Raw genomic sequence first — 15,291 nt, 5'->3', positions numbered from 1 at the left:
TTGTTCTCTGGCGTTTTGTAGCAGTGTTGAGGCGGGTTAGCCCTGCTGCTGTTCCTGCTGGCAGTAATGCAGGCAGCCTAGCATCTAAGCTCTCACACGGGGCCCTCCTTCCATGGTGGCCGCTCCGTCTCTTTGAATGCTCAGTGTTACCCTCAGTACCAGTGCAGGAAATAGACAGAAGTGTTTTTTGTTTTTTGTTTTGAGGAAGATGATGGTGAACCCTGGGCTGCCAAAGCGGAACATGCACACTTAACCACTGCGCCACTGGACCGGCCCCTACAGAATTGTTTTTAGGTTTGAAGACATCCTTTTGTGAGCCAGCCCTGATGGCCTAGAGGTTAAAGTTTGGTGCTCACTACTTCCGTGGCCTGGGTACAGTTCTCGGTCATAGAACCACGCCACATGCCATGTCAGCGGCTCATGTACAAGAACCTACAACTAGAATATACAACTATGCTCTGGGGCTTTGGGAAGGAAAACAAACAGGAAGGGAAGATGGGCAACAGATGTTAGCTCAGGGCCAGTCTTTCCCAGCACAGAAAAAAAGAAAGAAAGAAAGAAATCTTTTTCTGACTTTAAACGTATTAATGTCAGCCGTTTTTAATAACCATTATGCAAGAGTGAAATTTTCTCTAGGCTGATGAGCCACATCTATTGAAAAGTACAGTAGTTTGTTTCCTTTTAGTTTGTGATTCAGAGACTCTAATTGAGTGATAATCAAGAATCAACAGCATTTGCTTTTCAGTGTTTGAAGATTTAAGGAGCAAAGTATACTTCAGTGGGCTGTCATTTGACAGGTTGAGTTATTGTGCTCCGGAGAAAAAAGCTGCAGGAAGCTACAAAGGAATTATCTTGTTTCAAAGTGATTTTTCAAGAGGAAGCACTTTCTGCTGGTTTCTGAATATTTAATGAAAATAAATGGCATTTACAAAATAGATACAGGATTAAAACATAGACAGTGCACCTGCCTTTGCATTCTAACGCCCCTCCCCCCGTAATAACTGCTTTTAATGCTTTTGACGCTGTCTTTCCAGATTTTTCTGTGCATGTTTGTATTCTATAAAAATCGATTTATATTCTATATACTGTTCTTAATTTTTCGTTCAACAATATGTTATAGATATCTTTCTGTCATTTATATGCACAGACTGTACAAATCTATTTCTTCTTGTTTTGGCTGCTAAATAGTGTTTAGTTATCTGAATGAAGCCTGATTTAACCAGGCGCTTACTAATAGACTTTTATTCCCCCCTCCCATTTTTGCTCTGATGACATAACCCTTTAATGAGAGTTCTTGTACATACATCTAAGTATACTTTCTATTATTTCCTAAGGAAATAGTTACAAGTAGATTTATTGGATATTACATTACATTTAAAAAATATATTGGCATTAAAGAAAACAAAAGTAAACGCAGAGAGTATATGTAAAAACTGATGAAATCTGAGTAAAGTCTGCATTTGAGTTAAAAATATTATGCCAGTATCAGTTTCCCGGCCTTGACAATGTGCGGTGGTTGTGGGTGACACTCTTGGGGCAAGCTGGGGGGAGGGTCACAGGAACCCTCTTTCTATTTTTGCAACTTCTTGTGTGTCTTAAACTATTTCGAAATGAAATGCTTTTTAAAAATATATATTGCCAATCCAGGAAGGTTGTATCCACTTTAACTTCCATTAAGAGTGGATGAAGCTCCCGACCAGGGGCCTCCAGGCAGGAGACATTAGCATCAGGCAGAAGAAAATCTCCCTGTGCTTGGGGTATTGGTTACGTCCAGGGATCTGAGCACATAAGTAGGTATAAAGAGGATAATGGGAGCCGGAGAAGGCAGGCACAAATATAGAAAGCAGGAAGGCTAGAAGAAAACATGTCGTTGAGTTGTAAGTGGAGGTATCAGTATGAATTTATGGTCTCGAATATATAGAGATAGTTATAGAAATAGAGATTTGACTTTCTCTGATTTAAAGAGGCAAGCATCTTTTTGAATATTCACTGGCTGTTTTCTTTCTTCGTAGTTGAGTTGCACTGTACTTTCCTTGGTCCATTTTTCTGTTGAGGCTTCCTTTTTTTTTTTTTTTTTTTTTCTGATTTGCAAGAAATCTTAAGAGTGTAGATTCTTACTGGTGGTGCCTTTATTGGTGGTACTTTTTGCCAGACATTTTATGGAGTTAATTCATTGACCTTTTCCTTCATGATTCTTTGGTCACGTTGTATTTCGTCTTATTTGTTTACAAGTCTGTGATCCAGGAATTCAGGCAGGGCCCAGCTGGATGGTTCTTTTCCTCTATGTCGTGCCTGGGGTTGCTCGCTCAGCTCCATTCGGCTGGTAGCTGGGCCGGCCTGGAAGATCCACAGAGACCTCATGTCCGTGTCTGGTGCCTCAGTGCTCCTCCACATGGGCCCTCTCTCTCCACAGGGCTAGCTTGAGCTCACCAATGGGCGGGAGCAGAAGTTCGCTTGGCGGGATGTGTTAAGACAGGTGGTCTTTCGAATCCCAGCCTACCTACTGAGCAAGTTTTGAGCCATGAGTTAGCTCTCTGATTATTTCCCTTTTTCTCGCTGGTTTTGTCTTCTCAGGACTCCCTCCTTCCTCAAGAGATTATCATCAAGGTCGAGGGAGAAGATGCTGCGTCGCTGGCCATCCCATCCCAGGTGAGTTGGACGTGGGCTCTTTACACTGAGAAATGTGCCTGGCTGGTTGGTGGCAGAGGCCAGATAGAAGTGAGGAAATGGAGATAGGAGTGGACAGCCTTTACAAACCCTTGGGTAGCATGTGGAAGATTGAAGAGAATGAGAGCCATGACAAAATTTGAGCGTGAGCAGCTTTTTAATTTTTTTCTCGAAGGATTGAAAACATTTGATCCTGTTAAGTGGTTACAGGACAGGGGCGATGGAGAAAAAGAAGTTAACAATTGGGAGAGAGAGGTGATAAAACTGTAAGGCAGAATCCTTGATTAGTGCCAGGGGAATTAATTCAGAGCGTGGGTGAGGAAGAAGGCTCCGCAGAGGAAGGAGGACTCATGCAGGAAGACAGAGGTTGACGGAGTTATTTGAGGGCTTGGATTTTTCTCTTGGACAGTCAGATAAAGTTGTCTGTTGGGCTTCAGGTGGGAGATGGAGAGACGTTTGACAAGGACGGAGAAGGCCTCCAACAGTAATTTTGGATTATGAGAGAACAAGCTGCTCCAGGAAGTATCGTAGGGTTGCCGGTGGGTCTGAAAGGATCGTTCCAAGAGAGTGAGCAGTAATTGATAATACTCTATCCGGCTGCTTCTGTGGGTTTTTTCCAGGGGCATTCTGTAACCTACTTTTCATGGATAGCAGATTGACATTCAGATTTGCTCAGTTTTTGTAAATCTGCCAGGTACGTTCAGTGGAAGCCCCGTAGGTCAAGGTAGTATTAGAGAGAGAATTTTTGCGTATGTCAAATAGATTAAAATGAATTATCTATGGACTGTAAGCTGAATAATTAAGATGGAAGAGATAAAGAGAACACTAACTAGAAAGGAAAGAATATAGATCAGGAGTTGATAATAGCAGACGTTTGAGTAGAATAGTGGCCCCAAACTGTTGAAGAAGAAGGGCAAAGTGAATAACTGAGCAAGAAAGGTGGAGCAGTCTGGTGTTGTAATAAATAGTAATAATCTGATGTTGTAATCAAAAACGGTAATAATCCAGGGCCAGCCCAGTGGCATAGTGGTTAAGTTTGCGCACTCTACTTTGACAGCCCAGGGTTCATGGGTTCAGATCTCGGTTGCGGACCTACACACTACCCAGCAAGCCACGCTGTGGTGGCGTCCCACATATAAAATAGAGGAAGATTGGCACAGATGTTAGCTCAGGGCCAATCTTCCTCACCAAAAATAATAATATAATAATCTGATATAATCGAAGAGTGGGCAGTTCTGTATGTGTGACTTAAGAGTTGGAGTACTTTACAGTGATTCCAAGACCCTCTGGGGTCTCACCCTAAGAGTGAGGCGCTGAAGAACAATCCTAGGGTCTGGGAGTTGGGCTAGTCCTATGAATCAATGACTGGAGACAGTCTCTGGTGTCAGGCAACCTTGAGGTTGCATCTCAGCTACCGACCTCAGGCATATGCATTAATTTCTCTAAGCTTCTAATTCTTCATCTGAAAAATGCTGCTACTAATAGTATTTTCTCACAGGGACCTTGTAAGAATTAAATGGATGATAGTTCTTAGCACACCACCTGATGGCACATGTTAAGCGCTTCATTCAAGTCACTTATTTTTATATTGTCATGAGAGAACTCTACAAGTGCATCCCGTGGATGATGCAGGATGAAACAATACAAGTTCTTGAATTAGAGGTCAGGTCCTGGGTTTAAGTCTTCAGTGGAGGAGGGTGGTGGTGTTCGAGAGGTTGGTAGGACAAAGCTGCAAGAAGTGGGGTAAATGGCATGAGTTTCAGTGTAACTGGGAGGACGCACACGCTCCCCCTTTGGTGCTGAGCCCCCTGGGATGGGAGAGCATGACCGCCCTGAGCCTGTGAGGGCTTAGCAGGAGGGGGTCCCTGGGGCCAGGTATAGGTTTCCATTAACACAGGGATGCAGAGGGTAGAGGTGGTGAAGGATGCTGAAGCTGTGGGATTTCATTATTGCGGAACTTGAGTTCCCGAGGGCCTGGTGGGACGGCTCTGGAAGGAATTTGGGGGAGTGCAGAGTTTGGCATGGGTGAGAGGAAGAACAGAACGAGTGGAGACAGGAGTCTGGAAGAGCCGGTGTCCGCGCATGGAAGGACTTTTTCAAATGGGTCTGCGATAGGCCTTGTGAGATTCAGGTGAGGGGAGAGGGCTTAAATCAGAATTGGGACCAGGATTATTTTGATATATTACTGTCTCTTGATACTATTGATTCACATATTGAAATAATTTACCAAAGACGTAGTTATTATGGACTATGCAGCCACCCTGCACTAAACCCTGGAGTTACCGTTGCAGACTGTAAATACCTTGTCCCTGCCCCGTGCATGGAGCCTGGTGACAAAGTTGACCATTCTGCAAATGATAAGAGAATGTGCTGTTTTGATGGCAGTCCCTGGGACTTTGAGAGCGTGGAGCCAGGAGTGGAGCGGGACGTGCTCATCTAGTCTAGCATCATTTGGTTGACATTTGGACAAGGCTCATGTTACAGGGACCTACAGTAATCGGCGAAGGGGGGAAGTGTTTATGAAAAGGAAGCGTGGATTGGACGCTGGAAAACAGTATCTCTAGATCTGTGTTCAATACTGGTGGCAGTTTGCAGATGATGTTTCTGAATCCTGTTTTGGGCTAATCATGAAAATCTTTGAGATTTTGGTGAAATTTATGGGCCCCAACTTAGAGAAATGCATGTCCTGTAGCATTCTGCATGGAGTTTCGTGGGATTCAGGGACCCTGTGTTCTAGTCATGACCCACAGCGTAAGAACGTCTGATCTGTTGAAGAAATCTTTAGTGGCGAGTGGCATGGGCCTTCCCTGCATTTTGCTGCCTTTCGGTGAGGACAATCACCCTCAGCACTTCTTTTTTGGATCAGAATTCCTGCCCGATAGTCTTGGGAAACAGGTCCTTTCTTGCTTAGAGGAGGCAGGCCGAGAGGCCCCTTTACATGGCAGTAAAGTGTCTCCTGAAGGCCCCACGGTGCAGCTCTGAGTGTCGACAAAATAGAACTGTCAGCTGAAGATGAAGAGTTCAGGATGGAGGCTACGTTGGCCGTCAGTTAATTATTCAGGATTTTCAGACCTAATAATCCTAGTAATAATTGCCAGCCTTTATTTTTTGTTTAGTAAAGTCTGCCAATATATATAGCTTTCCCTATATTGTCACAATTAATTCACTCAAAACCCAATGAGTTTGGGTATGATTAAGCCCAATAAACAGAAATAGAATAAACCCACCATTGAAAGACTGATTGTCAGATACATATATTTTTTTAAATTCAGACATAGGCTCTTTATAGGTTGGAAAATCCAAGCTTCTTTTCTTCCACATCTGGTGCTCTTACCCTATTCACACTGCCTTTCATTAAGGCCCACATTTCATCTTCTCTCTCAGGCATCAGCAAAGTAAAGCCCGTGGGCCCAATTTGGCCCTCTGCCTGTTTTTGTAAGTACCATTTTATTGTAATACAGCCGTGCCCGTTTGTTCATATATTTTCTGTGGCTGCTTTCTTGCTACACCAGCATTGCTGAGTAGCTGTGATGGGGACTGCATGGCTTGCAAAGCCTAAAATACTCACTCTCCGGCCTTTGACAGACAAAGTTTGCTGACCGTTCTGTTAGTTGCTTGGGAATTTGGAGGGAATTGCGTTTTCACCAGTGCAAAAGTCAGCATAGGCATTTTCTTTAAGGTGGACAAGAGGGAAAACAATTTATATCAGTTCTTATCTGGGGTTCCTCTTTGGGGTTGAAAAAACAGGTCCAGCATCCGAAACCCAAAGGGGCTCCCCCAGAAGACACCTGTACACTTTGACTAGAATCCTTTGAACGCTGGCAATCTTAGGACAACTTCCAGGCCATCAGATTTTTCTTTTTCCGTGTGTCAGACTTTTCCTCCTCTGTGAACACTGGAGGGAAAGGATGCCCAGCTGAACGGGAATGTGTGTCCTGTTTTAGGAAGGCGTGAACTTCAAGATTGTGACTGTGGGCTTCACGCAGGAGGACGAGGGCATTTTGAACCCTGCTCCGAAGACCCTGGACAGAGATGTGATCCTGGAGAACCACAGGGACCTGGTCTCTTGGGGTAAGAATACAGTCTCCTTTAATAGAAGTCTGTATATTGAAATTACTTCTCATTTCTATCAATTCCAAGTTATGGAGTTCAGAGGCCTGAATGATCTTGGCCACACATAGGTTGTGTTTATGGGTTTTATTCCTCAGTGAAGATTTAATTTTAATTTGTAGGGCAGAAAAGGTACAGCTTCTTGGAGCTTGTTCAGTCTTCATGGTTTCCAAAGGCCTAAGACTGGGACCAAATTCTGCAGTGATTTTATTTTTTTTTCTCCAGCCCAGCACCCAAAATCCTGTATCTTTCCCTATGAGCTTTTCAAACCAGACTTAATCTTTTGGTTGGAGCAAGCAGATGAGTATAAAAGGAATTCCCCAGCACACATATCCAAATGAGAAACAGACACATAGAAGGGAGTAAAGAAATTTTTTTTTTAACGAGCTCTTTTCTTTTTTTTTTTGAGATTGGCTCCTGAGCTAACAACTGTTGCCAATCTTTATTTTATTTTTTTCTGCTTTTTCTCCCCAAATCCCCCTCTGGTACATAGTTGTATATCTTAGTTGCAGGTCCTTCTAGTTGTGGCATGTGGGACGCCACCTCAGCATGGCCTGATGAGTGGTGCCACGTCCTCGCCCAGGATCCAAACTGGCGAAATCCTGGGCTGCTGAAATGGAGTGCATGAACTTAACCACTTGGCCACAGGGCCGGCCCCCTAGAAATTTTGATTGAAAGGCATGCTGCATTTTCCTCTGTCTCCCACCCTGCAGTGGATTGTACATCACTGCTTTTTCCAGATACTCTCTATTGCTGGACCTTGTAGCCACCCAGGCTTCTGCTTCCAAGCTAACCTCCATTCTCTCGCAGTTGCAGGACTCCCCGTAAGGCAGTTAGAGAACTGAGATAACAGTGCCCCCATTGTTTTTCCTAGTTCCCAAATGTACTTTGCCCAGGTCTTACTGACACAGACTGTGCTAGCAAGTTTCGTGCCTTCAGAAATTCCTAGAAATGTAGGCGCTAATCTGTTATTTCAGTAAACTTGTGTTTAGCACTAAAGAGGGCAAAAGGGGACCCTTTATTTCTTTGCTAAGGATTGCAAAGTTGTGAGATTTTGTAGTTCTGCATAGGTGATCTTATTTTGGAATATGGAAATTTTGATTTTGCATCTAAAGTCTTATGCATTCAGCAAAACTAACATTAAAACAGTCCCATTTTAGTGCCCTATTATACTGTTGGGCTGTGGTGGTCCTCTGTGTTCTGCTTCCTCCCACCCTTTTGCTTTCTCTTTCCAGGTTATGGTAACTGAAAACTAATCCACGTGTGTTTTGCATACTCTCTTGTCAGCTTTATTCCTCTATTCCAGGTCTGACACTTTTTGGCTAGGGTGTTTCATTTTGCTTTCTTCCAGACTTGGCAGCCGCCCTTGGAAGAAGAGAATCAACCTCAGAGCAGAACACGTTGGATGATGAGCCGTCCCAGGGAGTGAAGATAGAAGAGTTGACAAGAGATGATCCTTGGTTATCTTCCTGTGGAGAAGTTCAGGATTATAAGGACCAGTTGGAGAAACAACAGGAAAAACAGGAGAGACTTCTGAAGGAAGGGGCCTTCACTCAAAGGAAAGCTGTTTCTCATGAGAGGGTCTGCAAAGGTGATGAACTTGAGAAGGGGGGTCTGAATTCCAGTCTTCTTCCACCCCAGATGATACCCGTAAGAAACCATTTTCATAAACATGCTTCACATGTTAACAGGTTGCGTCATAATTGTCTCGTCAACAGTCATCAGATGGTTGATGACAGTGAGAAACTGCTTGAGAATAATGGATGCGGAAAACCTCAGAGCATTCACCTTATTCAGTTTACAAGAACTCAACAGGAAGATAAGTCCTATGGACTTAGTGACAGCATTCAGTCTTTTAGCCTTGGTACGCCCCTAAATATACGTGAGAAAATAGGTGCAAGAGGAAAAGCCTTTGATTTTAAGGAATGTGGGCACGTTTTGAAGCACAGCCTATCCCACAATGAACAACAGAGAATCTCTGTTCAAGAGAGTCAGTGCAAATTTAGTAAAACCTCCCAGAGTTCATCCCTTGCCCAAAACGTGAGAAATCATTCTGAAGAGAAACCCTTTGAATGTAACCAATGTGGGAAATCCTTCAGCTGGAGCTCTCATCTCATTGCCCATCAGAGGACTCACACAGGGGAGAAACCCTATGAGTGTAACGAATGTGGGAAATCCTTCAGCCGGAGCTCTCACCTCGTTTCCCACCAGAGAACTCATACTGGAGAGAAACCTTATAGATGTAATCAGTGTGGGAAATCCTTTAGCCAGAGCTATGTCCTTGTCGTGCATCAGCGAACCCATACTGGAGAGAAGCCTTACGAATGCAGTCAGTGTGGAAAGTCATTTAGGCAGAGCTACAAGCTTATCGCCCATCAGAGAACTCATACTGGAGAGAAGCCCTATGAATGCAATCAGTGTGGGAAATCCTTTATTCAGAGCTATAAACTTATTGCGCATCAGAGAATTCATACTGGAGAAAAACCCTACGAGTGCCATCAGTGTGGAAAGTCCTTCAGTCAGAGTTATAAACTTGTCGCCCATCAGAGAACCCACACAGGAGAAAAGCCCTTCGAATGCAATCAGTGTGGGAAATCCTTCAGCTGGAGCTCTCAGCTGGTTGCCCATCAAAGAACTCACACTGGAGAGAAGCCCTACGAATGTAGCGAGTGTGGGAAATCTTTCAACCGCAGTTCTCACCTCGTCATGCACCAGAGAACGCACACTGGAGAAAAACCCTACGAGTGTAATCAGTGTGGGAAGTCCTTCAGCCAGAGTTACGTTCTGGTCGTGCATCAGAGGACTCACACTGGAGAGAAGCCGTACGAGTGCGGTCAGTGTGGGAAATCCTTCAGGCAGAGCTCGTGCCTTACTCAGCATCAGAGAACTCACACTGGAGAGAAACCCTACGAGTGTAATCAGTGCGGGAAAACGTTCAGCTTGAGTGCTCGGCTCATTGTCCATCAAAGGACTCATACTGGAGAGAAACCCTTCACGTGTGGTCATTGTGGGAAAGCTTTTATTAACAGCTCTAAACTTATTAGGCATCAGGCAACTCATACAGAAGAGAGACCCTATGAATGTAGCTAGTTTGGAAACCTTGCCACCGAAGTTTCTTTTCTTTCCTTTTTTCTTCTTTCTTTCAGGGGAATCCATTTGTTGGGAAGAGCTGGTGTAAGAACAGCGTGTGTGGAAAAGCTTTCAGTTCATCCTCTATTATTGTGTATCTGGAAATTTGTTCTGGAGAAGAAAGGAATGGAAACGATGAATCACATATTTTACTTAGCAATTCCGTATTCAAAATCAAACTTAGCCCTTATGACGTATTTCCACAAAAGTAGTAGGTATTGGCACTTTTCCTTGCAGAAAACACTCAGACCCAAATCTGGGAGAATTGCCATTAAGTGGGCAATATGCTGTGGAATGAGTGTGAGTGAAGTAGGGTTCTTTTCCAATAAAGAGTTGATGAGACGGCCAGCACGGGTGGGCTTCTTGTTGAGAGGGTTGTAGTTAATAGCACTTATGCTGGAAAACAGTATTTCTGTGTATCATTTTACCACGCAATTTCCCCAGTAGCTGCTTTGTAATCTGTTTCATACAGCACTTTCTCTTATTGTGAAGATTTTATAAAAATTAGGAAAATGGCTAAGGTATGAAGTGAAAAATACAGGACAAGAAAATACAACATTCATTTCTAGAACCACTGTGGTAAGATATTTGTGTATGGATCAGGATCGAAAGGAATTCTGGGTGTATTCGTTTGATTTTTAAGTTTGTGCCTGGTTTTCTCTTTTTTGGATTCTATGCTATTTTGCTATAATAAAAGATTTGATGAGTAAAAATGAGTCAAAGACACAGATACACAAAAACAGAGTTTTTCATCTCTTTTGTCTAACCTTTTAGGAAGGACTGGGTGGCCAGATAGCAAAGATTCCTCAGCACTCTGAGATTGCTGTTTGGATCAGCACAAGCAGGTCATCTGTAGGACTTAGAGCCCAGGGATAGTCTCCATTGAAAATAAAATATTTGCCTAGGAATGTGGACCTGGAAGTTTAGGCCAGAAAGGGTTCTGTATGGGATTCAGAATGCATGGGCAGTACAGTGGGCATTTTCTTCATATATACAGAACAGTATAAAGGAGTTCTATCTTTGAGGGATTTTTTCTCCTCTCACGTAGTATTGTCTTTTTTGTTCTGGGATATATTCCCTAATGTGAGTTCTGAGTGGCAATCACTCCCCTGGCGAAGTGCTCATCACCTAAATTGACCTTGCAAGAATGTTTTTGGAGAGGCGAGATTGAAAGCTACTGATTTTTTTAGATTTAGTTTACATATTTTTCTAGTCTTTGTCCCTAAATCCTGAATTCTAATCTTGTGGATTTTCACGGACCTGAAACCTCTGATCCCAGAGCGTTAATGAAAAATAAGAGGAGAGGATAGAAAGAGAGAGAGAAGGAGAGAGAAAGCTAAAGTGACATTTGATAAGGGTTTCCCTTAGTAAAACTATGTCCCCACGAGATGACCCTAAGTGGAGCCGTCTCTGTGAGGATTAAGCCAGAGAGTGCAGCACACCTGGCCATGACTGGAGGTCTGGGGGAATAAGTGTCAATGGCTGGAGGACTGGCTCCCCATCCCAAGAGCATCTTCAGTCCATGAAGGTCCTGAGGGAGAAACAGCAAGGGTTTTCCATATGTTGCCTTATGGGGAGGACATAAAATTGTGAAAAATCCTAATTTAGCAACGGGACCTGAAAAGGCTCCTTTTCCCCAAAGTTTTAGATACAACCAGTGTCCAGTTCTGGGTCCAAGTGGATGATCTTCCCCGGGTGTGTTGACTCTTACTTTTTAGGCAGGAGCCACCATTGTACAAATGAGAATAAAGCCAACGGGGCTATGAAGGAAGGCTCTGAAGATTTCAGGTTTGGGAAGTGATTTATTGAGAGCTCTTCAATAAATGTTAAAAGTACTTCGTTGAAAATGTGCACTTGGTAAAACTGCAAACAATTTTTGAAGTGAGTGTAAGTAATTGTGTGTGTGTGTTTCTGGCCAGGTTGAAAATGTGGATCATCTGTGCGCACTAAGTCATCAGTGTTATATGAGTTTCTAGGTGGTGATTTATGGTTGCCAGATGTTTTGAAGATAGATTCAGTAAATAAAAATGTTGATTTCTATCATCTGCTTAATAATTTCCTTTTGTAGGAGAGGCATTCTCTCCCCCCACCCCCACAGTTTTATTGAGAAATAGTTGACATGGTATTCTTTAAATTAAAAAATGGTCAACCAAAAATGAAGAGAAGTTAAAGTGACAGCCAAAAATATGTAAACTTCCGAACCTAAAATTTAGGGTTAAAAAGGAATTAGTAACTTGATTTTAATGACATATGTATGACATATATGTAATGACATATGTCCCTTGCATAAAAATTTCTTGTGTGTGTAAAATTCACAAAATTAAAGTTGTGCCTTGCCATAGAAAAATTTTATAGAGATTTTTTACAGGCCAAATTTCTTTCACCATAATCGCATAAAATTAGAAATAAGTGAAAGGTGACCGAAATGTTTTTAAGTACAGTCACACGCCACATAACATTTCGGTCAACAACAGACTGCATATATGATGGCAGTCCCGTAAGATTATAATGGAGCTGAAAGATTCCTGTTGCTTAGTGATGTTCTATTGTAATGTCATAGCACAACACATTGCTTGTGGGTTGGTGGTGATGCTGATGTAAATAAACACTGCACTGCCAGTTATATAAAAGCATAGCACTTAGAATTATGTACAGTACTTGAAAATACTTGGTAATAAATGACTGTGTTACTGGCTTATGTGTTTCCTATACTTTTTATCATTATTTTAGAGCGTGCTTTTTCTACTTATAAATAAAAAAGTTCACCATGAAATAGGATGCTGTGTCATGCCAGCAGCAGCCTCATACATCTTGTGTTTACCATATGTCTCGACTGTATCATTTCCTCTTGTGCTTGGTTTAGTCTCATGTTGTTTTGTTCATCATGGCCCCTAAGCGTACAAAACCCACCACTAAGGTCGCCGGTAAGAGGCCGTATCAAGTGATTGACCTGGAAATGAAATTAAAAGTGATTATGGACCACGAAGGAGGAAAATCAGTGATGGTTCTTCCTCGCCAGTCAGGCACGTCCCATTCCACCACAGCTTCAGTCTTGAAGAACAAGAACAAAGCGACAGAAGCTGTTAAAGGATCTGCTTCATTGAAGGCAGTGAGACTAATACAGATTTGAGAAGGGCCTATGTCAGACGTGGAGAAACTTCTAATGACCTGGACTGAAGGCCAGACACAGGAGCGTATCCCTCTCAGCACCATGACCATCACGGCCAAAGCAAAAGGTTTGTTTGCGATGTTGAAAGACAAGGCTAGACCTGACTACAATGTCGAATTTGCTATCTCTGGATGGTTTAAACAATTCCAGGATGGTTATTCATTACATAGTGTGAAAGTGAGTCATGAGTCTGCAAGTTCTGACGGGAAGGCAGCTGAAGAATTTTTGGAATTCTAGTAAAACCGATTGTGGAGGAGAGTTACTTGCCAGAGTAAATATTCAAAATGGATGGAACTCCGTATTCTGGGAACAGATGCCTGAAAGGGCTTTCATCCATAAGGAGGCCAAGTCAGTGCCAGGTTTCAAGGCTTTTAACGACAGGATAACAGTCTTGCTTGGGGGCAATATTGCAGGCTACAAATTAGAACCCTTTGTGATCTGACACAGTGAGAACCCCAGGGCCTTCGAGCATATCAATAAGCACACAATGTTACAGGAGCAATAAGAGGTCATGGATGACCCAGCTCCTCTTCCAAGATGCCCTCCTGAATTGCTATGCCAGTGAAATGGGGAAGTACTGTTTGCCAAATAATATGCCTTTCAAGATTTTCCTTATTGTTGATAATGTTCCTGGACATTCTCCTTTTATTGGTGGTCTTCATCCCAATATCAAAGTGGTGTTTCTCCCTCCAAACACCACCTCTGTGATCCAGTCACTGGATCAAGGAGTTATGGCAGCTTTTAAGGCCTACAGCCTGAGCAGCATGTTTGCCCAGGCTGCTGCTGCAACTGAGAAAGACACTGATGCACTTCTGGAAGGATGACAACATCTGTGACTGCATCAAGAACCTTGCTTGGGCTCAGGATGATGTCACCAAGGAGTGTATGAGTGGCATCTGGAAGAAGGCACTCAAGAGGTTTGTCCTTGACTTAGAAGGATTTGCTAAGGATGAGGAGGCTGTGGTTGAGAGGGCAAACAACTTACCCTGGGTGTGGATGAGGATGACACTAAGGAGCTCCTAGAGGTGGTTCCTGAGGAATTGACTAATGAGGAGTTGTTGGAACTGGAACAGGAATGCATAGCTAAGGAAGAGGGAAGAGAAAAGGAAACTCCAGGAGAAGGAAAAGAAGAACCCCCAAGAAAATGCACAGGGAAGGGTTTAGCAGAAGTTTCACAGACCTCAACAAGTTCCTGGAAAAGTCTGAAAACATGGAGCCCAACACTGGAAGGTTTTTGTTAATAGAGAGGCATGTTCATGGTGCATTATCAGCCACAAGCAAATCTGTGATGAAACAAACAAACCAAGCCAACCACCATGGACATATTTCTGAAAAGAGTGGCACCTTCTCAAGATTGGCCTCAGGTGGGTCCTTCAGGAGGCATTCCAGGAGAAGGCTGTGTTAGCATTGGAGATGACAGCTCCATGCGTGTCATTGCCCCTGAAGACCTGCCAGTGGGACAAGATGTGCAGGTGGGAGATGGTGATGTTGATGATCCTGACCCCATGTAGGCCTGGCCTATTGTATGTATTTGTATCTTAGTTTTCAATTTAAAAGTTTAAAAAGTAAAAAAAAAAAAAAAAAAAAAAAATTGAAAATAGAAAAAAGAAGCAGAGAATGAAAACTGAGCAGAATGTGGCTGAGTGCTTGGTTATTGGCCTTGACAAAGGGAGTTTCTTGGTGTTTCACAAAGATCCTGAGAATCACAGCTGTGAGTACAGACGAGGAAAGAGTGTTGCAGGCCAGCACCATCCCTAACATGTCTGCAAAGGCCAGGAAGGTCACGATTTGGGGGAGGCAGTGATCTCTTTCAGTGTTTGTGTCCTGAGGGCTGGGCACTCCACACTGTGTTCCATATCTGAGAAAACAGATGCACACATTCCGGGTTTCACATTTGGTGATTCGTGCTTATTCCCATGACATAATCACGATCACATTTGTTATCACCGAAAATACCTACTGCCCATTGGGGCCACCCGGTGGCACAGCGGTTAAGTTTGCACTGTCTGCTTCTCAGTGGCCCAGGATTCGCCGGTTCGGATCCCGGGTGCAGACAAGACACTGCTTGGCAAGCCGTGCTGTGGTAGGTGTCCCACATATAAAGTAGAGGAAGATGGGTATGGATATGAGCTCAGGGCCAGTCTTCCTCAGCAGAAAGAGGAGGATTGGCAGCAGATGTTAGCTCAGGGCTAATCTTCCTCAAAAAGAAAAAAAGT

The 15,291-nt window shown here is 43.3% G+C and overlaps 1 protein-coding gene across 3 annotated transcripts in view; it reads left to right on the top strand.

Annotated features, from left to right (window-relative positions):
- The window catches only part of ZNF180 (zinc finger protein 180), a 29,887-nt gene that overhangs the window by 10,043 nt on the left and 4,553 nt on the right, over positions 1-15,291 (top strand). Inside the window, exons 3-5 of one of the 3 annotated variants that reach the window (XM_014741939.3) lie at positions 2,575-2,649; positions 6,612-6,738; positions 8,129-12,602. In XM_014741939.3, coding sequence (XP_014597425.2) covers positions 2,575-2,649; positions 6,612-6,738; positions 8,129-9,867 — 1,941 coding nt within the window. In that variant the 3' untranslated portion in view covers positions 9,868-12,602. Of the gene's footprint in view, positions 1-2,574; positions 2,650-6,611; positions 6,739-8,128; positions 12,603-15,291 lie in introns of those variants that run through there. The other 2 variants (XM_070224603.1, XM_070224602.1) reach the window with 2 other exon arrangements.

This window comes from Equus caballus, chromosome 10 (assembly GCF_041296265.1).
Source record: "Equus caballus isolate H_3958 breed thoroughbred chromosome 10, TB-T2T, whole genome shotgun sequence".
Lineage (NCBI taxonomy): Eukaryota > Metazoa > Chordata > Mammalia > Perissodactyla > Equidae > Equus > Equus caballus.
This window is presented reverse-complemented; position numbering and strand designations above follow the sequence as displayed.